The 27631-nt window shown below is 42.7% G+C and overlaps 1 protein-coding gene across 5 annotated transcripts in view; it reads left to right on the top strand.

Moving 5' to 3' along the window:
• Nucleotides 1–27631, top strand: part of LOC310995818 (pleckstrin homology-like domain family B member 1) — a 143628-nt gene that overhangs the window by 87512 nt on the left and 28485 nt on the right. For 4 of the 5 annotated variants that reach the window (XM_083984959.1, XM_083984961.1, XM_083984963.1 and 1 more), the window contains 7 exons: nucleotides 10790–11038; nucleotides 13006–13152; nucleotides 13611–13748; nucleotides 17458–17586; nucleotides 20398–20553; nucleotides 21832–21942; nucleotides 22795–22884. In XM_083984959.1, the coding sequence (XP_083841085.1) occupies nucleotides 10790–11038; nucleotides 13006–13152; nucleotides 13611–13748; nucleotides 17458–17586; nucleotides 20398–20553; nucleotides 21832–21942; nucleotides 22795–22884 (1020 nt within the window). The remainder of the gene's footprint in view (nucleotides 1–10789; nucleotides 11039–13005; nucleotides 13153–13610; nucleotides 13749–17457; nucleotides 17587–20397; nucleotides 20554–21831; nucleotides 21943–22794; nucleotides 22885–27631) is intronic. The other variant, XM_083984960.1, reaches the window with a different exon arrangement.

The raw sequence follows: 27631 nt of genomic DNA on the forward strand, positions 1-27631 counted from the left end.
ACAACGTTACCAGACAGAGTTGTTTTAGAGGGAAATTCATGCAAAACCGCTGATGTACGTTGCCTTCAGGGACAGTTTTTCATCAAGCAGTCTCTGTATTTCCCTCTAAAACAACTCTGTCTGGTAACGTTGTGTTATTATCTCACAGCGTGGTGAATGTGCAGGTCACAACTTGTCCACCAGAGCGTTGTGGAGTTGTTGGATTGTGTATTTGATGAGTTTGATGAGGGAAACCAAGAAATCCCATTAGCCTCCGTAGCGTAGCTCTGAGCAGCTCTGCTCCGCCGTTCTAAAAAAAAAAGTTGAACTATCCCTTTAAGTATTTAGGCGCTCAGCCAAATTTTATCTTTACAATAAATTTCCCTCATTAATAGTTAAATGTTTGATCTCTTAAAGAAAAAACCCTGAGTTTACAGAATCAGGATCAGAGAGCGTTTCATGTTTCTGCTTTAAAATAGAAAATGCAGTGAATCAAGTTCCAAAAATAAAATAATCAATTCATCACTGCATCTCATAAATAAGTTGTCAGTGTTATTATTTCTGTCCAGGTGACCTTCACCACAGGGATCAGGCTCAGTGACACCACCGCAGCAGCAGCAGTCATGGAAACCATAGCGACCATTAAACTGAACGCTGCATGAATATGTGAACTCTGGATTAAATTTATCCTCCTATTTCCAGTCGCCAGCCGTCGTCTCTCAGTTGAAACTCGTCCTCGTCTTCGTCAAGTTGTTTTCTTTTCTTAGATCAGAAGCGAGCGAGCGAGACTCCGCCCACTTCAGGAAGCTCTCACAAGACTTGGAGCATGGAGGGGGGAGGGGGGAGGGGGGGTTAGGGGCAGGCTGCTGCTCTCCATCCGTCCCAAAGTAGCTCTGTCTGCAGACAGTTGTGAAACCACTTCAGAGAGACAGAGAGAGCAGCAACATCTCTCCGTCCTGCTGCTCCGTCCACATTCTGGCTGACTGAGTGTGTGTGTGTGTGTGTCAGTGTGTGTCATGGACCGTTACCCGGTGCTGAGGCGAGGTCAGAGCAGCGAGCAGGCTGTTTTCTACATGTTGACTCTGTCCAGAGAGAAGCCGGCGTTCCTCAACGGACTGGCAGCGCTGGTCAAGGTAACACAACCTGATCATATTCTACATCCTCTGTGCCGTTCATGCCTTGGAGAGAAGTCTTCTTTTCGACAGTTGTACCTTATTTTGTACATTTTTGTTTCTATGTTTCTTCCTCTCTCAGCCCTAGAAGTCTGATTTAAAGGATAGTTACCGTTTTTTTTTACAATCTGGACCTTATTTGTAGCATAAAATACGATCATTTACTCACCCAGATAACTTTGGTGTCGTTACAAGTCGTTCTGACGAAATGAGCTCCAGCCGAGAGCCGCGTATATCCGTATAATGTGAGTCTACAGGGCAGCAGAATGCAGCCTCTAAATAACACATCTGCAGAGAAACTCCTTCATTTCACCAGTATTTAGTTATGATATGCTAGTGCTATTCCCCTCTGAGTCCGGGGTTAGCTGTTATCAACATCCGGGGTCTGTTGGTTGACCCACTGACCTCTGACCTGGATGATGTCATCTCATCTAACAGGCCACCACGGGCTCGGAGGGGAATAGCACTAGCCTATCATAACAAAATATTGGTGAAATGAAGTAGTTTCTCTGCAGATAATGTGTTATTTAGAGGCTGCGTCCGCTGCCCTGTAGACTTACATTATACGGATATACGCGGCTCTCGGCTGGAGCTCATTTCGTCGGAACGACTTGTAACAACACCAAAGTTATCTGGGTGAGTAAATGATCGTATTTTATGCTGGAAATAAGGTCCAGATTGTAGAAAATGGTAATTATCCTTTAAACGTGTGCAGTCTATGGCTCTGAGTTATGCAATAATCTCTTACAGTAACATGCTTAGAAATTCCTATGGATTTATCATAGAACAACACAAACATGGGGTCCAACACTGGAAACACTCATCAACTCAAAGTCTCTAGTTTTCTCAATAGGCACTTTTTCTTTAGAAAATAAATCCCTAGTTAGGTCTGAAAACGGCAAACAGAGCTCTGGTAGCTGATGTGGTAAATGGTCTGAAGCTTTTCCAGGACATTTGACTTTTTTTTCTAATTTTCCGTGTGTTTTCCATGACTGGAAAACTGGTCAATCATTTTCCAGGTTTTCCAGGACAAGAGAGAACCCTGTAATAATAATAATAATAATAATAATAATGAATGATAATATGTTTGAACAGCGGCTGCTCTCTGGGTTGTTTGGTTGGGTCAGATAATGTGAGCTGTGTTCAGTCAGTGGACGACATGTGACTCTGTGGTTACGAGCTGAAGGGAAACTCACACCGAGCTTCAGAAACGTTACAGAGTTTCTGAGTAAAGCAGCATAGCTGAGAGCTGAGAGCTGCTTTAACCAGGAGCGAGTTTACTGGTGAATAAAGGACAAAGTGGACGGAGATACAGTGGCATCATGTAAAAAAATTGTGTTAATGTGTTAAACAGTTCATCAAGTGGAAGATGAAATGATCTCCAAAAGGCAAGGCATCTTTATTTATAGGCAACTCAATGTGCTTTACATTAAGACAAAACATAAAAAAACAGCATAAAAACAAAAACACAGAGTTAAAAGCAGGAGCAAAGAAGAATAAAAAAGTAGAATAAAAGAAATAGCTCAGCTATAAGCACATGAAAAGAGAAATGTTTTTAACCTACATTTGAAAGTGCTAAGATGAAATGATATCCAAAAGTTGTAGAAAAGTTAAACATGAAACACTCTTTTTCAATATTACAGTTTCAGAGTGAAAAAGGGAAACAAAGCGGCAGCCTGAAACAGAATCGGAAACCCAGGAGACTTGAGCTCTCAGATAACTTTGACCAAGGTATCAGACAAGTTTACAAGTGTACTTTATTGTTACATATAATTACAAGAAGAAAAAAAAAGAATGTAACAGTGCAAATGTTTTGCATGACTCTGTAAATGGAAGAACCAGGTGGAGATGATGATTTTAAGTTTTTACAACATTTCTTTTCTTTTTTCTTTTTTTCCCCTCATAATTGGGCTGAAAAATCCTCTGAAACAAGAAGACGTTTCTCAGAGGGGAAATGTTTTCATGCAAATGTTCAGGGCTCCTCGGGGGGGGGGGGGGGGGTGAAGGGGGCCCCTGATGGCCCCTCATGGCCCCTCATGTTGCACTGACAGCTGCGTACGCCCCTGGAGACGCTTCACAGTGAAGTGCTGCTCTGTGCTGCATCTGACATCCACCTGTTACTGCTGCTGCATGTGACTGCAGCATCACATGAGTCTCCAGAGGTTGAACCACTCTCTGGTTATTAACACTAGTTAATGTTTCCTACTATTAAATCTACACTAGGGACGTCACAATATAGGTTGTCTTGGTACGCTTATTGTCACGGTATCACCATTATTCTGCATTAATTAATTTCACAACACTATGATTGTGTAAAATACAAAATATGATACAAAATATTCAAAGTATCTATTAAAGATTTCCCGAGAGGAGTTTGCTTGTGGTTCTAAAAGAGTCTCATATTAATGTGGATGAATCTACGTTACCACTTGTTAATGGGTCCATTTTAGATAAATATATCGTTTTGTCTTTATAGTTATTTTGATATTATTATTTAGTGGTTGACTCGCCCAGCATTTCCTAGTTTCCTGGACGCTGCCCGTCGGGTCATAGGAATAACGCCGCCGGATCGCTAGTCGGCATCGTTTATGGTCGGAACTACAACGGTATCTGATCGTCTTCCAACCTCCGACTTTCATTCTTAATCAATGGAAACATTCTTGGCAAATGTTTTCGCTTTCGTCCGTCTTGCACCGGTCAAAGAATTTCACCGATGCTCAAGGGAAATGTAGCATGAAAACACTTCACTTTCTGAAACTCCTCGTAGTCCCTTTAATATCGGACCAGGTATTAATCCTCTGTGAGAAATGTTTGAAATATTCAAGTCATTAATTGTCATCTATACCAAATGTTTAAAGGTACATTGTGTAGGAATTCCTCCCATCTAGCCTTGTGGTTGTATATCACAAGCAACTCAGTCGTATTTTTCATGCTGCATTCACGTGAAATTGGGCAGATGGCAGACGGACGACAGCCGCTGCACGTAACGGCATAAACAAGCCTCTATGTAAACAAGTGGTCCATCAGCACGAGGCAGAACAATACACGTGACAATATGTTGTCATGGTGATATCGTATTGTTTACCTGACCCACGTTTTACCGGCTTTCTCTGGACTTCTGTGACCAAAATGACATCTGGTTTGTTAGCGACGGCCGTCTGCCCGACTGCAGGTGAATGCAGCATCAGTGTAACGCTCCATTCCTCCTCACTGCGTCCTCCGACATCATCTATTTTGGGAAGTGACGGTATTTCGGAACCTGTACGATTTAAAAAATTGTGGCGTTGATTGTGAAAACATTAAGTCATCGTGACAAACCTAATCTACTCTCTGTTTACAGAGTTGAATGTAAATCACAGCGGAGACGTTTCTGTTTTCTCTGGACTCGTCTCATCTCACAGTTCCTTGTTCACAGCTCAATTATTTTTACTTATTTACTTTCTTCAACAACAGAAAGTCGGTTCATCGTCCTCCAGACTTTGTGATGATCTACAGCTGAGCGTGTGTGTGTGTGTGTGTGTATGTGTGTGTGTGTTGGAAAAATAAGAGTCTTTAATGGTCTTTGATGTCGTAACAAAGTGTTTGACGTGATGAAGTGGAGCCGGGGCGTCGCTGCTTTGTGTGTGAGACGCCTCCGGGGTTTTTAAAGAGGAGGTTCAGGGGTTTAAATGGCTGCACACGCACACACACACACACACACACACACACACACACACACACACACACACACACACACTGCTCCCCCCCAGGAGCTACGACTCCAGTGGTTTCATCTGGAGCTCCGTGTCAAACCACCAGGCTGATTTTATTATCATGATGATGATGATGATGATGATGACGTTCCAGAGGGTTTTCTGCTGCGGCTGTTTGATGCTCAGGAGGAAGAGAAGAATAATAATATAATAGAGATGTTCCTCTGTTCCTCTGTTTGTTGCTCCTCTGGGACTCGAACGCGACGAATCCTCCCAGGATCAGAGACGGAGCCGCCTGCAGACGTGTGAGGAGATGAAGAACATGTTGAACTTCTTCTTCCTCTTCCTCTTCTTCCTCCACGTGAGAGTTGTGTTTACACCTGTGACTCAGGTGGAGGGAAAACACAACACAGCTGTTCACTGGAGAGGAAGAACTCAGCTTTGATCAGAGGGAGGAGGAGGAGGAGGAGGAGGAGGAGGAGGAGGAGGAGGAGGAGGAGGAGGAGGAGGAGGCATTAAAGAGCCCCCAGGGCAGAGAGAGAGAGAGAGACCAGGAGGAGATGGAGACGAGTGGAGGATGAAAACAGACGAAGAGTAAAAAGAAGAGAGAGAAGAGAGAGGCGTTGGTGTGACATCAGAGCAGGAGTTCATGAGGTCATCTGAACCTGCTGCACGTTCAACAACCAGAGTGTCGTTGTGTTGTGTTTAAAGGTGTTCAGAAATTACCATTTGTCCTGTTTGCCGCACCTCCTTCTACTGTTTACCTGAGTAAGGAAAACAAATTTGATTGGTCGTTATCGAGCGGCCCGGGATATTCAATGTTTGGGGCGGGACCGAGTTCCGTGTGTGTGTGTGTGCAAGTGAGTTTAGCTAACGTAGCTAACTGTTAGCTAGTAGACTTTCTACGTTATAGCTTGCTAACTTAGCTAGCGAGGCTCATCCCGGATTTACTCTAAAATAGAATTTTGCACAAAGTTTGTGCTACATCGTCTGATAGATGAGTTATTACACTAATGTTAAGACCCATAGTGGGCTCAAATTCAATTTTCTTTTCTGAACACCTTTAACAAAACCACCAAAACAAACAGTTTCAACAGATTTAACGACCGTCCTGAAGGAGGAAGAAGAACTAGTGTTTCTTTTCTTTTTTTATAGCAAAGACAACTCTACAGTGTGTGTGTGTGTGTGTGTGTGTGTGTCACATTGCCGGTGGTTTCAGACTTGTGACTTGGCGATGACACGGAGGCAGATTTAACTGTTCCCAGATCAGCTCAGACAAGAACTGTGTTTGTGTGTGAGACGTTCAGGTTCATCATTACATAATAATAATAATAATAATAATAATAATTATTATTATTATTATTATTATTATTGGCTGAATGACTGAGCGTTGCCGTGGAGTTTGACCTCCTGCAGGACGGCATGTTTGTGTTTGCTGGTTTTAAAGGGACAACGAGGAGTTTTGGAAAAGCGAAGCGTTTTCACACTACATTTATGAGCCTCCGTTAAATTCTTTGACCGGCGCAAGACAGACTCATGTTTTCATTCATCAAGAATTAAAGTCAGAGGTTCGAAGACGATCAGATACCGTCGTAGTTCCCACCATAAAGGGCGATTCGGCGGCGTTATTCTCATGACTCGCCACGAAACCGAAAGTAAGGAAACGCTGGTCGGCTCGACCAGCATTTCCACCACCACTAATAATAACAAAATAACGATAGAGACAAAACAATATATTTATCGAAAATGGGCCCATTAACAAGTGTGGGTAGCGGAGATTCATCCACATTAATATGAGACTTTTTTATAACCAAATAGAAACTCCTTGTTGTCCCTTTAATGGACTCTGTTTGTCCTTGTGCTAATGTGGTCGACTCAGTTGGAGAGTTTTTCTCCTCTCTCCTCTCCTCTCTTCATTTTCATCTTCCCCTTCTTCCTCTTCCTCCTTTCCTGAGCTAAATCTGACCACACACCGATCAGACAGGTGAAGTGTCTCTTCATCACGTCTCCTGTCTGTGGTGGTTTCTATCAGACGACTGCGTCCAATCGAGTCGTCCTGTGCTGTTTAGAGGATCAACACACTGACCTGTCGTACCACATCGTACCTCGCCGTTCCTTCGCCGTTCCTTCGCCGTTCCTTCGCCGTTCCTTCGCCGTTCCTTCGCCGCTCCAGACATTTCTTCAGCCTCTGATCATAAAAATTCCTCTGACGTTTGAATGCACCACACGAGGAAACGAGGTCACGCTGATCATGTCAACACGAATCGAGTTGATTTACTACATCTCCGTTTTTTTAATTTGTGAGTGTCTGTCGCTGGTTCCACCACAGGTTCGATTCCCCCCCGGGGGCCCTAGAGACGAGACGAGACAGGCGTGAGAACGCTGAGTGGTCTAATCTCTCTGTGTCTTAGTGTGTGTGTGTGTGTGTGTGTGTGTGTGTGTGTGTGTGAACATGGCAGCAGATGTTGAGTGGGAGGACTTCAGGGAGAAAATGTTTGAAGTTTTGACTCGTTCTCCATTCACTCCCACTCACTGAAACACCACGTGGTCCCAGATTACAGGTTGAGAAGCTGCAGCTCCTCACCATCATTATCATCATCATCATCACCATCATCATCATCTTCATCTTCATCATCATCATCATCATCATCATCATTATGCAGATGCTTCCTCAGCAGGAGGCCACAGGGTTTATTTGTGAGTTCGTGTTGCCAAGTGTCTCCACAGAGCGGACCTCGACTCTCACACGCCGCTTTATCTCTTATCTGCTGTTAAGGAGGAACTATTCAGGATTTCCACCTTAAAGGGATAGTTCAACATTTAGGAAAATTGGCCCATTGCCATAATCCCTATAGTCATAGCAGTAGGTTCGTTACCTTTATTTGTCGGTGCAAGCTATTTTTAGAACGGCGGAGCAGAGCCGCGAGCTGCTCAGAGCTACGCTACGGAGGCTCATGGGATTTCTTGGTTTCCCTCATCAAACTCATCAAATACACAATCCAACAACTCCAAAACGCTCTGGTGGACAAGTTGTGACCTGCACATAATAACACAACGTTACCAGACAGAGTTGTTTTAGAGGGAAATGCAGAGACTGCTTGATGAAAAACTGTCTCTGAAGGAAACGCGCATCAGCAGTCTCTGTATATCCCTCTAAAACAACTCTGTCTGGTAACGTTGTGTTATTATCTCATAGCGTGGTGAATGTGCAGGTCACAACTTGTCACCAGAGTGTTGTGGAGTTGTTGGATTGTGTATTTGATGAGTTTGATGAGGGAAACCAAGAAATCCCATGAGCCTCCGTAGCGTAGCTCTGAGCAGCTCACGGCTCTGCTCCGCCGTTCTAAAAATATCTTGCACCGACAATTAACGGTAACGAACCTACTGCTATGACTATAGGGATTATGGCAATGGGCCAATTTGCTAAAATGTTGAACTATCCCTTTAACAACGAGCAGCACATTCAGGTTTAATGGAGTTGTGTTGATTTATTAGTTCAGAGTCGACCCTGTTGATACAACACTTCCAACATTTTTAACTACAGATTAAATCCAGGCTTCATTCAGTTGTGTAACAACATTAAAACTGTTCCAACTCGTTCTCCGGCTGCTTGTCGGACCAGTAAAACATCTGGATATAACTTTTTTTTTTTCATCATGAAGTTATTAGCGTCACATCTGACGTCCACTCTGAGTTTGTTCAGAAGGAACAGAACATTTAATCCTCCAGGGCGTCGACTCCACTCTGCTCTATTTTGGACATTTTTAGTCTTTATTCATAGTGAAAGACACAGACGGTAAACTGAGGACGTAAGATTTCAGATAAGAGTTATAAATAAATATATATTTATATATACAGTCAGTATATGTGTGTGTATATATACATGTCAGTGCTGCCAGGACAGTCTGCATGGTACACACTGTACCAGGTGAGACACTGAAACATGACCTGTTGTTTTATTAAAGGAACAAACAGTAAAATACACAAAAAATCACAGTATTTAAGGTTTTGAGGTTCTGTTATCGTCATTGTATTTATATCCAACGAACAGAACAGGTTGTGGCTCGTGTCTGTTGATTAAAGAAGTTGAAATATTTCCATGTTTGTCTATTCTGGGTCACATTAGAAGTCATCACATTTCAGGCCAAAGGTGAAGTGTTTGTGTTTTTACTGTTCTCCAGTGTAAAAATGGGTCACGTTTGACCCTTAACATTATTCAAGGCTTAAAGCCATCTGCCTGTTGGTTGCCAGTGAATTGAATAAATAATATGTTACATAAACATTTTTTAATTTTGCTCCCCAATTTCTTTTTGTGCCCCCAAATAGTTTACTTTAGGCGTGCTCCTTGGGAAAAATGTTATGGTAGAGCCCTCGCTACACGCAACTTATGTATTGCAATCAATTTCTAATTTTGTGACTCCGCATTTCTTTTGTACGTTTTTTATTTGTCATGATAGGTCTTAAATTTCATCCATAGTGGTCTTAAAAAGTTTTAAATTTGAGCTGGTGAAACCTGCAGAGACCCTTTGCAAAAACAGAGATATAAAAACGATAAAAGACAAACATATAGTTATGTACCAAAATGTTTCAGGAACATACAGTTATTTACAAGAATAGAATTAAAATATATTCAGATTGGGGGTGTACAGCAGCAAGGTGCAGTTTGTACACAACAATGGAACTGTTGGACATATATAATAAATAAATAACAAATGTAAACAGTGTGAATACAGCCTGAATAGAGTAATGAAAAAAACAAACAAACTAGAGATGTGTGAATAGTGCAAAAAACAAAAGACATGAATGTTGATGAAGCTTCAGTCTCTGTTTCCCGTTGCTACGGCGCCACATGTCCGTCCTCTGTCTGATTAAACATCACAGTGTGGCTCTGGGTCTGATCCTGGACCAGCGGAGCCGCCGCAGACAGACAGCAGCTGACACGTAGAGGTCAGAGGTCACACGCCGTCGGGCCAGGCCTTGGTCCGCTGTGTGTGGAGCCCCAGAGGCGACCTTTGACCCCTCACAGTGACAGCTGCTGGACGACCAATCAGAGAGTCTGAGAACGGCTGCGTTGTTTCAGCCGCCAGACTCAGAGTCTGGGAGGCGCTGGCTAAAACATCAAGGATCTGGATCTGTGACCTGCACTTTAACATTTACCACTGAACCAGGGTTTATAGCATATAGCTGCAACAATTAATCGAACAATTATCGATTATTAAATGAATCGTCAACTATTCTGATAATCTAATAATCAGTTTGAGTAGTTTTTTAAAGAAAAAAAAGTCCAAATTCTCTGATTCCAGCTTCTTAAATGTGAATATTTCTGGTTTCTTTGTTGCTTTATGACAATAAACTGAGTCTCTCTTTGGTTTGTGGACAAAACAAGACATTTGAGGACGTCGTCTTCTGATTTGGGAAACACTGACTGATATTTTTCAACATTTTTTAACATTTTATTGGCCAAACAACTAATCGATTAATCGTTTAAATGATCCACAGATTAATTGATAATGGAAATAATCGTTAGTTGCAGCCCTAAGGGGGTTAGGGTTTGGATCTGACTCAGCTCCAGTCTCCACATCTTAAAGGTCCTGTGTGTAAAATGGAGGGAAAACCGTGACACCTAGCGTTCAGCTAATAGAAGGCTACAAAAACCAAACAAATTTTATTTTATAGCGTTTATACACTTAAACAAATATATTCATGGGTAGTAGGCCTATATTCAGATTTTGCCAATAAACCTTGACAACACTGGACCTTTAATCCACATAAAAAAAATCTAATTGTATTCATTTTAAATCCACACACACACTTTCTGTATAAATAACTCTTCAGTTTCTTGTGCATACAAACTGTAACTGTATTTTCTGTCGTTTCCTCTGCTGCTTGTTCCGACTCTCCCGTCCTCCGTCTGACCCTTGACCTCCGGCTGTCTCTGTGTTTCAGGAGCGGCAGCGGCTAGAAACCATCCTGAACCTCTGCGCCGAGTACAACAAAGGAGAGAGTCTGGACCCTCTGGGCTCGGCCCGGTCCGGCTTCCCCGACGGCGCCGCCACCGGGCGGAGACCGTCGGTGGAGAACGTCCTGGGAGGGACGTCGTCCTCGGCAACGCTGCGTCTGGCCCAGCGGCTGAGGGAGAGCGACGACGAGAACCTGAAGGAGGAGTGCAGCAGCACGGAGAGCACGCAGCAGGAGGTGAGGACGTCTCCGTCTGCGGCTCTGCACAATGGAGACAGACAGGTCAGAGACAACGCACGCCGTCCTCCACGGACGATGCCGCCTCTCTCTCCCTCGCTCTGCATGTCGCCGTGGAAACAGCATGAGCTCTTTTCTAAACCAGAGCGCTGCAAAAACTCAAAATCTTTTCAAGAATATTTGTCTTATTTCTTGTAAAAATGTCTCATTTCTAGTCAAAACTAATCTCTTTCCACTTAAAATAAGACTCATCAAATTAAAAATTTGCTTGTTTTTAGATCATTTTCACTTGTTTCAAACAAATTTTCACTTGAAATAAGTAGAAAAATCTGCCAGTGAAAGCAAGTTTTTTGTGCTTGTAATAAGGAAGAAAAACTTCCACTTATTTCAAGTGAATATCTGCTTGAAAGAAGTAAAAAATAATCTAAAAACAAGCTACTTTTTAATGTGATGAGTCTTATTTTAAGTAAAATGAGATTAGTTTTGACTAGAAATGATATTTTGACTAGAAATAAGACAAATGTTCTTGGTAAGATATTTGCAGTGAGGAACCAGACGGATGCTGAGCAGAGAAACACATCAACACCATGCTTGGTCCAAACCGTCGCCACATTTCATGACAAATAAAAACACACACACACGAGCTGAGTTCATGCATTTGAATCATCAGCAGGATCATCATAATAATAATAAAACTTATAATATAATAATAACTTACAGTACAGTCTCCACAGTGCAAATCTAAACAATTCAGTGTGTTTTTGTTGTAAAAAAGAGGCTGCACATGCACGTTCCACTTTTATAAACTTTAAACTAGTGCTGTCAAACAATTAAAACTTTTAATTGCGATTAATCTCAGAATTAATCGTGATTAAGTGCTTTTTTCCCCCCTTTTTTTGCTCAAAGTAACAGAAACTCAGTGTATTGTGTTTCTAGTGTAGGAACACAAGGTCTACTTAAATATTTTTTGTACATAACAGTACATATCTTTGTTTTGTTTTTTATATATTTATATTCTTGTACATAGTAAATCCTTTATACTCTTGCTACTGCTAAGAGAATTTCCCACATGTGGGATCAATAAAGAGTCTTATTTAGTCTCATAACGCACCGACTCACCACAGAGACCTTGAACTCACCACGGAGCAGAATGATGATCCGCCGTTAGAGACGTGTTTACGTTTATCGTAACATTTACCAGTAGCCTCATGATACGGTCTGAAGTGAATGAGACGGAGCTCCGTCCAGTGTTATAGCTGCTGTTATGTGGCGTCACATAACTATATGTTTCAGCCCAGAGCCATGACTGAACATCAGCAACAAAAAAGAAAGCTTGCAAAAAAAAGAAAAAAGAAAAAAGTTGCAATTAATGTGCGATCAAATAATTATCGGTGTTGGTTAAATACTGCGTAACTTTGACAAATTGGCCTGAGATCCTGCGTCCTGAGATGAAAGCAGCTGCTGTAAAGCTTGTTTATGTTTCTGCTCCTTCATATAAAACCCTGTCAGAGACATGGAGGGTTGTTCCTCATGGCTGCGACCCTGCAGGACCTGGAGGTTCAGCCTGCAGATAAAAAACTAAAACATCCACAATCTGAATATTACTGTTAATATGTGTTGTATTAATGAAGAACAAACCATCGGCCTCATCAACAAACACTCATCTGCTTCCTGCTCCTCATCTGTTTCTACAGCAGCTCCTGCATGAACCAGTCTCCTCCTCCTCCTCTGTGTTTGCTGTGAGAAGTGTTTTTGCATTAAGCCACCAACATAATGATGTAAATCTGAATTAATTTGAATGAATAGTCTTTAAAAGTCTGACTTCATTTAGACCAGAGACAAAAACTATGGAATTTAAAACAATAAAACATAAAATAAACAGAAGAGAAGATCATGTTAAAGCCTCCTTGACCTCATTTAATCTGTTTATCTCTGTTTATTTATCTGTATTTCCTTGGCTCCTGCAGCACGAGGACTCGTCCAGCTCGGGCAGCTCCGGTCGTCTGGAGCTGGGTTACCTGGTGGACGAGCGGGTTCGAGTCCTGGCTCGGATCGACGAGCTGAAAACACGACTGATGGAGCTGGAGCAGCAGCTGCAGGAGTCCAAACAGGAGGTAGAGACAGAGACAGAGGACAGAGAGAGTGGTGCAGGATACTTACTGGGCCTTATTCACCCATTTCCTCTGAAGTATTTTATTAAATTCCTTCTTGAAGGAGACGTGTCATGCTGTTAGAACATCCTCACAGTGTTATAATGTCACATGTCCATGCTGAACCTCTGCAAAGCTGCACAACCTGAGCCAAAACAAAGCGTTTCACCAAGTGGCTGCACAGCGTGACCTTTCTTGACATCTGTACGAGACAACTAAGGAGTTTTAGGAGCTGAGGATCATACAGAACTCCTCTGTAGGTGCTCAAGACTGACACAACGGTCAGAAAAAAGCAGTAAAATATGCAAAATATGTCTCCTTCAAGTTGAAGTTTCTTAAGAAAAAACTCAGACCGCAGAAATGTTGGTAGCTTTACTGTATCTGTGTGTTGTTTGTATTCAACACGTTGCTTGTCCACGCAGGCGGAGATGGAGCGGGCGCTGCTGCAGGGCGAGCGGCAGGCGGAGCTGGACCAGATGGAGGCGGAGACGGACGTCATCACGCAGCTGCAGCACAAGCTGGACGAGCTGGAGAACGCCATCCAGAGGGAGAAGGACAAGGTACAGACAAGTCTTCTTCTTGTTATTATCATACAGGAAGCTGCTGAGGTCATGTGACATCATCCAACACACACACACACACACACACACACACACACACACACACACACACACACACACACACACACACACACACACACACACACACTGCCTGTGGTTTCTCCTACATTCAGTCTGACTCCGTCTTGTCTCTTGGACTTGGAGGATTTAATTTACTTCCCTACAGAAAATAGAGAGAGATGGATAGATAGAAAGAAAGAAAGAAAGAAAGAAAGAAAGAAAGAAAGAAAGAAAGAAAGAGAGAGGGGGTGGATAGATAGAAAGAGGTAGATAGATAGAGATAGAGAAGGGTAGAAAGAAAGAAAGAAAGAAAGAAAGAAAGAAAGAAAGAAAGAAAGAAAGAAAGAAAGAAAGAAAGAAAGAAAGACAGAGAGGGGGATAGATAGATAGATAGATAGATAGATAGATAGATAGATAGATAGATAGATAGATAGATAGATAGATAGATAGATAGATAGATAGATTACCAAGAGGAAATATATGATAAAAAGTATCCTACAATGTCTACAATAGAATATACGCTACAAGTGCAAAAAGGAGCAACCTAGACATAGGTTAAATACTGTGCTACATAATTTGAGTGCAATACATCATTTAAAATGACATAATACTAATGCAAAATGCAAAGGGGCCAAAACATAATTTAAATGATAAAATCAGAGAGTTTGATGATAAAATGGGAACGAAGGAGTGGATTTCAGATTTTCCCTCCTTCTCTTTCTGGCATGTTTTCACCCTAGTGTCCAGTCAGATCTCACCTGTTTCCTCCTCCTCCTCTCTAACTAACTGATCCATTAACCTTTAACCCTCTCTCTGCCTCCTCAGCTCTTCAGGTCGCTGAGTCTTTCACCCACGTTTCCTTCCTTCCTTCCTTCCTCACCTGTTGTTTCTGTCATAGTGCACCAGGTCTGACTGCAACAGACTCATTTTATTTATTTAGCTTTAGAAAGTGAAAGTGTTGCAGCAGTTGTACAGTAGCATGTCTTCTCTCCGCTGGTTATAAAACGAATCTCCTTGTTGTTTACAACTACTTTGGGGTAGAAAACCAGCATCATAACAATATAGTGACAGAAGAGAGTTTCGCTATCTCATTTTTCACCTCACCATCATCGTTTAGACTAATCTGATGTTTGTAAGGTTTATAAAACCAATAATTAGACAAACATTACTATTTATGTGTGCACGTTTTTGTAATTAGTCATGGTTATCATAGATTAGCCGGCGGTCTGTTTAACTTTAATAACCATAAACGGTCCATGAAAAAATATTTTCTCCAGTGGACTTTACAACATGACTGAGCTAACTGGAGTAGTTTCATGTCGTGTCCGACAACGGGAGGGTTTTAACAGCTGACGTCCTGATGTTAGCTTAGCTACTGTCGTTAGCTTTGCTACTGCTGTTAGCCTACTGCAGTTAGCTTAGCTGCTGCCGTTAGCTTAGCCTAGCCGCCGTTAGCTGTCCCTGTCAGCTGAGCCACTGATGCTTTCTAGACACCGTGATTCCCCCAAACTGAATAAATACAATAGCAACACAAAACACACACACACACACAGAAATAGTACAGTAATGTTTCTTCAATCGTTTCAGATTTGTCTAAACAGTGATAGGGCGTGAAAAATATATCCTAGCTAAACTCTCGTTCGTTACTACTGTTCTCATTCAAATTACGTGCTGGTTTTCTACCCGGAAGTAGTTGTAAACAACAAGGCGAATCGGTCTATAGGAGTGTCTTTTATCTTTTACCAACATCAACACCAAGATGCTCACACAGTCACACAAACGGGAGAAGTGGAGAGAAAAGAAAACACATTTTTGTTTTTAAACTGTTAAAATCCACTTTAAGTTGAAGCAGGGATGTTGTTTCCTGTTCTCTTTTAATGTGAACCTGAGTTTGATAACGACGGTTAATCGAAGTAAAAAACACTTCATTTAAATTATTTCCTATAGATGACATAACAAGGAACTGTGTGTAGCCACTTTCTTTCTACCCCTTTCTCTGTCTTTTTCTTTCTTTCTTTCTTTCTTTCTTTCTTTCTTTCTTTCTTTCTTTCTTTCTTTCTTTCTTTCTACCCCTCTCTATCTGTCTGTTTCTTTCTTTCTACCTTTCTCTCTCTCTCTCTCTCTATCTATCTATCTATCTATCTATCTATCTATCTATCTATCTATCTATCTATCTATCTATCTATCTATCTATCTATCTATCTATCTATCTATCTATCTATCCCCCTCTCTTTCTTTCTTTCTTTCTTTTTTTATTGTGACCAGCCAAAGATACCTGTATAATAATCTGTGCCATCAACATCTGGATGAGCCACATCTGTCAGGTGGATGGATGAGGAGAGATGTTGATTAATAACACATTAAAAAGTAGAAAATAAAATAACTTTTAGATCTTTAAATTAAACTAAAGAAATAAGTGTTGTTTATATTTTTTGTTTGTAAAAATCCTCAATGAAACTGTGGCTCTACAACAAACAACATACAGTTTATTTTTGGTATCATGTTATTAAAAAGAAAAGAAAAGAGAAGGTGTGAGGCGTGTGTTTAGAGGACTGGAGGCTTCCTCTGAGCTCTGAGCCCAGACAGCAGAGGAGCAGGTCGACGTCCTCCAGGACCCGCTGCCTTCACACTTCAAAACACAGAGGGGAGAAGGTGAAGGTGTAGAAAAAAAGGAGCCACTTTTGTTCCAGAAACAGTGAAGTTAAGTTGTTATTGATTCCTGAGTTTGGAAGTGGAGCAGCGCCCCGGAGAGATGTAGATGTTTCTACTGTACTTGAACCCAGACAGCGTCACTCACGTTACGGCTCAGCTGTCACTTTATAAACTAAATGTTTAGGACCTCTATCTATCTATCTATCTATCTATCTATCTATCTATCTATCTATCTATCTATCTATCTATCTATCTATCTATCTATCTATCTATCTATCTATCTATCTGCTCTTTCTTTCTTTCTTTCTTTCTTTCTTTCTTTCTTTCTTTCTTTCTTTCTTTCTTTCTTTCTTTCTTTCTTTCTTTCTTTCTTTCTTTCTACCCCCTTTCTCTTTCCTTTTCTTTCTTTCTTTTTTTCTTTCTACCCCCTTTCTCTGTCTTTACTTTCTTTTTTTCTGTCTTTTTACTTCCTTTCTTTCTTTCTACCCCCTTTCTTTCTTTCTTTCTTTCTTTCTTTCTTTCTTTCTTTCTACCCTTTTCTATCTCTATCTATCCACCATATTTTCCAATCGACATGTTTATATGACGCAGTTTTATTCAGATCAGCATTTATTTCTATTTTATTCTGATTATTTGTCTCCATGTAAACGTGGCTAGTGACAAAACAAATGGCTCCTTCAGCAGGTTCTATGTGGGTATTGAAGCTGTTCATTGAAGCTGATCTCATTTGATGAATGGATCTAAATAATAAGACCTGAGCTATAACTGTCTCCTCTGTCATCCATCCATCATCCGTCCATCCCACAGGTTTAACACCGACGCCTCCTGTGCTCTGCCAAGCTCTAAAACATCAGTCAGGATGTGTGTGTTGGCTAACACCTCGCAGCTTTGTTTATGTGCATGGCGTGGATTTTGAGCAGTGTGTTTCTCTCTCTCTCTCTCTCTCTTTCTCTCCCCTCACCCATCCATCCTGTGTGTGTGTGTGTGTCTCTTCTAGGAGAGGGCTAATGTTGAGGCCGAGCGCCGCGCCCTGCAGAGCCTCCAGGAGGGCTTCGCTGAGCTGCAGAACCAGCTGCATAACTGTCCCGAGTCCCTGCGAGAACAGTTGCAGGAACAGCTCAAAAGGGTGGGTCCACCAGAAGCACCAAGACTCCGCCCCCTTTCACCTGTCCCACAGTCGTTTACGTTAGACCCCTATTACTACGTAATTAATTGTTATTTCTAGGCTATTTCTTGACATAATTACGTTAGTGTCCTGTAAATGAAAGGGATAGTTCAACATTTTGGCAAATTGGCCCATTGCCATAATCCCTATAGTCATAGCAGTAGGTTCGTTACCTTTAATTGTCGGTGCAAGCTGTTTTTAGAACGGCGGAGCAGAGCCGTGAGCTGCTCAGAGCTACGCTACGGAGGCTCATGGGATTTCTTGGTTTCCCTCATCAAACTCATCAAATACACAATCCAACAACTCCACAACGCTCTGGTGGACAAGTTGTGACCTGCACATTCACCACGCTATGAGAGTGGGAAATACAGAGACTGCTTGATGAAAAACTGTCTCTGAAGGCAACGTGCATCAGCAGTTTTGCATGAATTTCCCTCTAAAACAACTCTGTCTGGTAACGTTATGTTAGCGTGGTGAATGTGCAGGTCACAACTGGTCCACCAGAGCGTTTTGGAGTTGTTGGATTGTGTATTTGATGAGTTTGATGAGGGAAACCAAGAAATCCCATGAGCCTCTGTAACATAGCTCTGAGCAGCTCACGGCTCTGCTCCGCCGTTCTAAAAATAGCTTGCACCGACAATTAAAGGTAACAAACCTACTGCTATGACTATAGGGATTATGGCAATGGGCCACTTTGTCAAAATTTTGAACTATCCCTTTAAACGGTTACCAAACACTTCAGTAGCGTCTTCTCTCTGTGTCTCTGTGACACAGTGTCAGTGTCAACTCGCAGTTCACACACAGAGCTGCCGACACATTTGACCCTTTAGCAAGAGCCTGCGACACACACACACACACAGTCGTGCAGGAATCCCCCCCCCTCCACACCTCCACACCACTGGAACCTCGTGTTCGACTCCCCCGGTCACTTCAGCTGTCAGTGCTGCATTTTTATGGTCATGTGACACGATGACACCTTGACCCTCCTGCTGCTCCTGCTCCTCCTGCTGCTCCACCGCTGCTGCTGCTGCTGCTGCTGCTGCATGTGTGAATCTGACCTGCACCTCCTCCTCTTGCTGTATAATGAGTCTGTATAACTCCTCACTAATCCATTAACATGCTGCAGCGTCGGCTCCTGACTAGACCCATTCTCTGTCTGCGCTAGTCTCATCCTGTGACTTCTCCAACATGTCGGTTATTAACGCTGCTGTTTGGTTTTGGAGTCGCACTCTGCATTGTGGGTTCATCACTTCTCAGGAGGATGAACACGAGAAAAACAAACAGACATGTAGGATAGTTAATAAAGCAGGAGAAGTAGATAAAAGTGTATGTTTTTTTGACAATTTTGAGACAATTTGTTTTGATTATTGCCAAAAAAAAAAAAAAAATGGTCTTGAAGGTATAGTATGTAGGAATTCCCCCCATCTAGTGGTGCGGTTGCATATCTGAACGTATTCTTGATGTTGCATTCACGTGAAATGGGGCAGACGTCAGACAGACAACAGACGCTGCATGTAACAGGATAAACAAGCGTCTATGTAAACAAGTGGTCCTTCAGCACGAGGCAAAACAATACAGGCGTGACAATATGTTGTCATGGTGATGTGGTATTGTTTACCTGACCCACATTTTACCGTCTTTCTCTCGTGGAGTAAAATGAACCGTGGACGTACTGCAGCGTTTAGAGTCTCATGTTTTCAGTGAATCTGTGTGGACGTAGATATTTGTTGAAACGATGCAAACGTCTCCATGTGGACGACAAGGCCTGAGGTGATCCGATCAAAAGTGGAAGGAACAACACTAAGGACGCCTTTAATATCCGATCATGTCTGGGCCACTCGATCAACTGCATCTTAAAGGGATAGTTCAACATTTTGGCGAATTGGCCCATTGCCATAATCCCTATAGTCATAGCAGTAGGTTCGTTACCTTTAATTATCGGTGCATGTTGTTTTGAGATCAGCGGGGCAGAGCCGTGAGCTGCTCAGCTAAAGCTATGGAAGCTAATGGTATTTCCGTCTTTCCCCCATCAAACTTATCAAGTACACAATCCAACAACTCCAAAACAGACAGAGTTGTTTTAGAGGTAAATACAGCCGGAACTACATTCCTGACACGGCTGCTGGGCGGAGGGATTTCAAAAGCACGTGTGTCGTAATGTTACATAATTATACATGATTATCTCATAGCGTGGTGAATGTGCAGGTCACAATTGTCCACCAGAGCGTTGTGGAGTTGTTGGATTGTGTATTTGATGAGTTTGATGAGGGAAACGTGGAGATAGTGCGCAGCTCGCTGTTCTAAAAATAGCTTGTGCCGACAATTATAGGTAACGAACCTACTGCTAAAACTATAGGGATTATGGCAAAATGTTGAAATGTCCCTTTATAGTCAGGTTTTTTAGGGTGGTGTTTATTCTTCCAGTTGAAGTGACCGACCCCTCCCTCACTGTACCACACACACACACACACACTGGTGCCTGTGCTGCAGTAGGAGAATGTTTGTCACGGCTGTCTGCTTAATTAACCCCCCCCCCCAACCCCCCCACCCTTAAAAACCAAAACCAAAACCAGCTTGATCCGGGCTGGGAAGATGTTTCAGAGACAAACATCACAGTGTTTCCTCTCACGCTGGTCTGGGAACAGTGGATGGCTTCAGAGTGAGCAGAGAGTTTTCTGTTTTCTATGATTTCACCACTGATTACGTATATGTGTGTGTCTGTGTGTCTGTGTGTGTGTGTGTGTGTGTGTGTGTGTGTGTTTCCTCCATCAGGAAGGTGACACGTTGGAAGCGGGAACCAAAAAGTTTGAGGACCTGGAGTTCCAGCAGCTGGAGAGAGAGAGCAGCCTGGAGGAGGAGAGAGAGACCATCAGTCAGCAGCTTCTGCAGGAGCGAGCCGAGTACCACGGCATCGTGGCCAAGAGGAAGGTCGGGAAAATATGTCCTTTTTCTTGTCAAAATGTCTCATTTCTAGTCAAAACTAACGTCTTTCCACTTAAAGGGATACGCCAACATTTTTTTTCGTGTCTTGCCTCACTCCCTAGTCCATGACAAGCAGATAGACACCATCCTTTCGACTGTGCGTGCAGTAACAAGGGAGATACAGGCAGAGCTGGTGCACCGCTAATTAGCTTAGCTCAAACACTGGAAGTGTATAGGTAGTGTTAGCCTGCCTCCTACCTAAAGTCATCAGAGAAACTCTTCAGCAACTCTAAACGGAAACCGGCGGCCGATCTTCGTCTCAGAGCTGACAAAACTCTCCGGTAAGGCATCTTGAGCGGTCAAATGCCGGTAACGGGACGAGATCGGTCAAAACGGAGGGTTCAAGCAAAGACGGTTTATTTTGGTTCAAGCTAGCTACATCGAGGGTAGGTTAGCTTCCTATTTCAAAGTAAAAGCACAAATTCTATCGTCATGGTTTTCTGTATGTAAAGGGAAACGGGTGTTTTATTTTGGAAGTGCGTTGGGTCACAACGGCTAGCTTGAGTAGCGCCGAATTCATCCGAACAAAATTGTAAACAGCTGGTATTTAGACAAATTAACGACACACTGCTGATCTAAACGGCTACTTTCTCACCTAAAAATGTTTGAAATGTTGATAAAGTGATATATTTACAGAGTTTAGAGCTAAAATGAAATCAGCTTCTGACTGCTGATTTCGGCTCGGGGAGGCAGGCTAACACTACCTATACACTTCCAGCGTTTGAGCTAAGCTAATTACGGGCGATACGGCTCTACCTCCCTTGTTACTGCACGAACAGTCGAAAGGATGGTGTCTATCTGCTGGTCATGGACTCAGGAGTGAGGCAAGACACGGAAAAAAATATTGGCGTATCCCTTTAAAATAAGACTCATCACCTAAAAATGTACTTGTTTTTAGATTATTTTCACTTGTTTCAGACAAATTTTCACTTGAAATAAGTAGAAAACTCTGCCAGTGAAAGCAAGTTTTTTGTGCTTGTAATAAGAAAAACTTGCTCCACTATCAGATATAAGTAAAAAGTGTCTAAAAACAAGCTACTTTTTATACGATGAGTCTCAAGTATAATGAGACTGTTTTGACTAGAAATAAATCTAGTATAAATAAATATTCTTGGTAAGATTTTGAGTTTTTGGTATTCAGTGTGTGTGTTTACACTTCCTCTGATGTTGATACAGTTTACATTGAAGATTTAATCAAATGGCTGTTGTGTTTGTTTGTTGCAGGAGAAGGTGTCGGCTCTGGAGAACCAGGCCAACCAGCTCAGTCTGCAGGCGTCTCAGGAGTGTGAGCGGCTCAGTAAAGACAGGACGCTCGCACTGCAAATGCTGCAGAAGGTGAGTTCATAAACACAGGGACAGGGCTCCAGACTGACTGACATTTCGGGGCGCTCAACATGTAAAACAAAAATATTCACATTTCCTTTACATTCATGATCCTCTCACACATTGGCCCGACACCTGTGACGACAGATTACAGATACTTTGAGTCACCGCTTTCCATGTTTCACCAAAAAAAAAAACATCAAATAACTGTTTGCACATGAGCAAGTAGATGAAAGATTTACTTGCACCGTCTCAAATCTTAGGGGCAAAGTTGCTGCTTTCATTAGAGGCAAGCTATTAAAGGAATAGTTCACCAAAAAATGAAATTCAGTCATTAGTGACTCACCCTCATGCTGATGAATACTATTCATACTAATACAACGAAAATGTTATATGATAGTCAATAGCACAGACACAAAAACGTTCATAAAACTACACAAAAACCATTTAATATTCCTCCACACTGCTCGTCCACTGCAATCCAAGTGTCCTGAAGGGAGATAGTCCAGAGTTTACTGGAAACAACTTAATTTAGGACATTTTTACAGCCTAAACAGTCCTGGATTGCGCTCTGACGTTCATGCACGGACGAGCAGCGTGGAGGAATATTAAATGGTTTTTGTGTAGTTTTATGGACGTTTTTGTGTCGGTCGCTATATTAATCTCATATAAAGTTTTGGTAGGACTAGGAACCGGCCTCCCGGGTCTCCAGATGCACTTTGAGGAATAAAAAACTACTCCAGAGTATTCATCCTTTAAACACAAAGATGGAAGAATAAAAAGTGACAGATAAATAACCACAGAGAACCTGTATAAGTATCAAACACTAAAAGTGTCTCCTGACTCTGTGTTGTGACGCTGCAGGAGAAGGAGCGGCTCTCGGCCCTGGAGAAGAGATACCACAGCCTGACGGGAGGGAAGAGCTTCCCCAAGTCGTCCACTGCAATGAGAGAGGTGAGACACCGCCGAGCCTCAGAGTGTGTGTGTGATCGGTGAACACACACACACACACCTCCACACTCGTTCTTCAACCTCACTGACCTCCTGATCTGTCGCTGTGATCAGACAGATCCAGAGTTAAAGGATAATTACCGTTTTTTACAATCTGGACCTTATTTCTAGCATAAAATACGTTTATTTACTCACCCAGATAACTTTAGTGTCATTACAAGTCGTTCCGACGAAATTAGCTCCAGCCGAGAGCCGCGTATATCCATATAATGTGAGTCTACAGGGCAGCAGAATGCAGCCTCTAAATAACACATTATCTGCAGAGAAACTCCTTCATTTCACCAATATTTAGTTATGATACGCTAGTGCTATTCCCCTCTGAGTCCGGGGTTACCTGTTATCAACACCTGGGGTCTGTAGGTTGACCTACTGACCTCTGACCCGGATGATGTCATCTCTGAGCGCTTGTTGCGACTGCTAATGCTACGGTTCGTTTCTGCGTGTTTCCGACTTGTCAGAACAAAATGAGCAGCTGGATGAAGTTCAGCTTCCACAGGCTTCCTCTCCTCAACCTGGAATCACTAAAGCTCCGGATAGATGAGATAAAAATGGACCCAAATGCCAGAGTTGAATCGTTATTATCAGAATGAGCCGGGCAGCGGTCGGAGATGACATCATCCAGGTCAGAGGTCAGTAGGTCAACCTAGAGACCCCGGATGTTGATAACAGCTAACCCCGGACTCAGAGGGGACTAGCACTAGCGTATCATAACTAAATATTGGTGAAATGAACGAGTTTCTCTGCAGATAATGTGTTATTTAGAGGCTGCATTCTGCTGCCCTGTAGACTCACATTATACGCGGCTCTCGGCAATTGATCGTATTTTATGCTAGAAATAAGGTCCAGATTGTAAAAACCGCTAATTATCCTTTAATGACGGTTAACTGATGTAACTGAGATGTTGGTAGCACACAGCAGAGCGACGGCCAGCGACAGACACACACACACACACACACACAGACTGATTAAACCGCCTTGTGTCCCTGTCGACTGTGTGAACAGGAAATGCTCCACATCAGCGAGGCCGAGCTGCTGCTGGAGGACGTCCTCTCCTCCCAGCATTCCCTCTGTCAGGCCCCTCCCTCCTACTTACACCCCCCCCCCTCCTGTCAGTTGTACCCCAGCAGCCCCACCGAGGTAACGGACTAACGTAACGCTCCTGTGCATGAAGCCCGCTACGCCCCCCGCCCCCCCCCCCCCTCTCCCCTCCCTGCTTTCTCTATGTGCAACTCACCCCCCCCCCCCACCTCCACTCCCCCGAAAACAAGGTCCGTGTGTTGCACCGTCAGTGTCCTGGTCACTGTTCTGTGTCGTTATTCACCAGATCTTAAAGGTCCCATATGTCAAACTGATCCGAACTGTTGATCCAGAAAAAAAAAGTTGGTAAACCTTTAATTTACAGGCCGTTAATTACGTGATAATGTCAAGAAATAACATGTAATTACTTATTAATGTAAAGAAATGGCCTAGAAATAACAATTATTGCACAGTAATGTCAAGAAATAATAATTAATTGCGTATTCATGTCAAGAAATGGCCTAGAATGGCCTAGTAACAAACATCTACCTTTCTACCGTATGGAGCTTTTATTAGAAGAAGTATTTAATGAGTTACGGTTGTGTCGGCTCTGAAAACCTAAATTAAATCTGTAAAACCTGTTTTTTTTTAGTTTTCTTTACATGTTTAATGAATTCAGATGCTTAGTTGTATTTGTTTGTTAATTAACTTTTCAGAGCAGTTAACGTCTAAATATCTCTGTGGTGGAAGAACCAGAGTAATGTCACCAGTCTGGAGCTTCAGAGGTTTTTTTTTTTATCCTCTTGGTTGTAATTTTTTGGTGTCCCAGCTCTCGTCTCTGCGGCGCCGCCACACAACGTAACGCGCCCCGTAACCCGTAATCTCTTGTTTATGACAGATAAGACTACACAAATATACACATGGTAACATGGTAGATGATAAATAACCTTATCCACCGCTCCATGGAGTGATTTCTCACCGGCTTCGTTGGAAACAGATGCACATGGAGGAGAGGAGGGTTAGAGACACAGAGGAGAAGACACCAGGGGCCTCATTTATGAAAGAGGGTGTAAAACTGCTACTAAATATTTGCGTACGGCGAAAAGACGAAAATGGCGTACACCCTAAATATTTACACCTTTTTCAGATCAATCAAACTGTTCGTACGCACAACTCTCCGCAATAAATCACACAGGACTCAAGAATGGTGCACACGTGAACACACCTCTTACTCCGCCCCCGGAACGCCTATATACAACTCTATATGGTCAGCACGTGCATATTTAATTAGCCATGTGCTCTCTGTGGCGCAGCAACTTTTGTGACAACAAAGTGACAACGGAGACAACCGGCGGAGGACGGGGGAAAGAAGCGGAACTTCTCCGCTTCTCCGAAAGCAGATACACGGGCAATAAATCAGTCAGAAAAATGATCTTGCATTTTAATAAGCTACAATAAAAACAAAAACCTCCCAAATCTCAACAAAAGGGAGCAGAAAGAAGAAGAATCTTATATAATCTGCCCGTTTATCCCAGAAAATCTTTTTTTTTTTTTTTTTTTTTTTTACCTAGATGTTAAAACAATGTAGGAAGCAGGACGATAGTTACCATTTGCAGGCCTTCCCACTACACAGTTACAGCTCTACTGGACTCGGTTTAGGTCATTTTCCATTACAGCTGAGTCCTTCACAGTTCCTCCTCAGGGCCGCGTTGTCTCACTCTTTATTCTCCCCTCTCGTCAGCTCCAAACACACGTGCACCTCGTTAACTCAGGTGACAGAATAATAACAGTCTCAGTAGCTGCAGATCACGGGCGCTGCTGCCGGTGTGTTTTTAAACTTGGATGGTTTGATCCTTGTCGGACGTCACACATAGCCTAATCAAAAAAGCAAAATCCACAATGCGCTCTGTTTATCAATGAACATAGAGCCTAGTGTTATTATAGAGCGGGTTGGATTGCCAGCATCAACGGTCCACCACTACCACAATTACTTTAAAAAATCCTCTGTGCTCTTCTAAATGTACTCCGCTCCTCTCTCCCTCTCACATTGCAGTTCTCTGACTCAGCAACGGTGTCGCCAATTCCTCCTGTTCCTCAAAAAAGGCGTACGCCAGGGTCAAAATGGGTGTAAATGTCCGCACTTTTCCCCGTCAGGTTTTGGCTTGATAGATCCCAAATTTGGCGGAGAAAAGTGCGTACGCACAAAACGAGGGGAAAATGGCGTAAAAAAAGGTGTATCCACGATGATAAATGAGGCCCCAGACCTTTACATTACTACACTACAGGATATGGGACTTTTAATTATTGATAATTAAGCACAGTAACTTTCAGACGACATCGTCTTTAGTGGAGTACTTCACCTCTGTCTCACTTCAGTTTAAATATGAACCGACCGACCACGACGTCACTGGTGTGTGTCTTTATTTTACACACACACACACTCTCTGCATCTTGGACCCGACACGACAACAACCACCAGATAAAAACCTGGACCTGGTTGTTTAAAGTCTGAAGTCGTCACCTCCAAACTGAAAAGCTCAAAGCATTATGGGATGTTTGTTTCTGTGCTTCTCTTTCTATATATACTGTATATATATATGTGTGTGTGTGTGTGTGTGTGTGTACATCGTCCTCATGGCTTCTCATCCCTGTCTCGCCCGTTGTCGGCCGCCGGCTTCAGGACTATTTGAGGCTGTCGGACGTTTGTAAGATGTCCGTCGCCCACGGTGACGGCAGCAGCAGCAGCAGCAGCAGCAGCAGCTCGCCGGCCGCTGCCGCCGCACGCAGCCGCTCATTCGCCATAGATGCTGCGTTAGCTGGCGCCTGCGAGGTACCATCACTTCCTGTCTGTCTGTCTGACCCCTGACCTCTGACCCCTGACCTCTGACCCCGGCCCCTCTGTTGTGTCGTCCTGCTGCTGCGCCCCCTGCTGGTCTGTAGCCAATCAGACTGACTGACTGACTGTGTCGTGGTGCATGAGCTCACTCTCTCTCTGCTGAGGTCACTGATGACGATGATGAAGATGATGATGATGATGTCACTGGATCATATTAAGAATACAGAAGATTTAAAGAGTAACTAAACCTCAGTTTTGGCTGACCTAGTCTGGGGCCGTTGACTCGCTGTTTTGGTAAGCAACCGGATCCAGGGTGAGAGAGACAGGCCTTTCCGTCAAAATAAAAGCACCAAGCTAATAAAATGCGATGAAACTTTTTAATTGAAGGAATATAATTTACAAGAAAGTCCCCGAGCCATTAAGTTAACCTTTTGCTTTTATTGTATTACAAGTTAATGTCTATTTTATAATGGTGAACACTTTTATTTTGGTGAATTTGGTAATTTCCATCTCCGCTAGAAGACAGGAACCAGAATGCAGACAAAATTCGGAGTAACCAGACACCAGGCTCTTCTCCTCTCTGAAGAGCCTGGTGAAGCGAGACTAGTGATGACCTGCTCTAAGCTGGAAATTAAAAAAAAAAAAAGCCTTATGGGCGAGGCTCCAGGAGCAGTTAGATTTGACTCAACAGATAAAATAAACTTTATATTTTATTACAGTAACAATTAAAAAATGTCATTCAAACATGAACATGAAGTCTAAAAATGACCAAAACTTTAAATGAGGAAACCACCAGCTCCAGTTTCATGTGATAAAAAGATGAAACACAATGTGGGA

The sequence above is a fragment of the Trachurus trachurus genome, assembly GCF_905171665.1.
Source record: "Trachurus trachurus genome assembly, chromosome: 13".
Classification (NCBI taxonomy): Eukaryota; Metazoa; Chordata; class Actinopteri; order Carangiformes; family Carangidae; genus Trachurus; species Trachurus trachurus.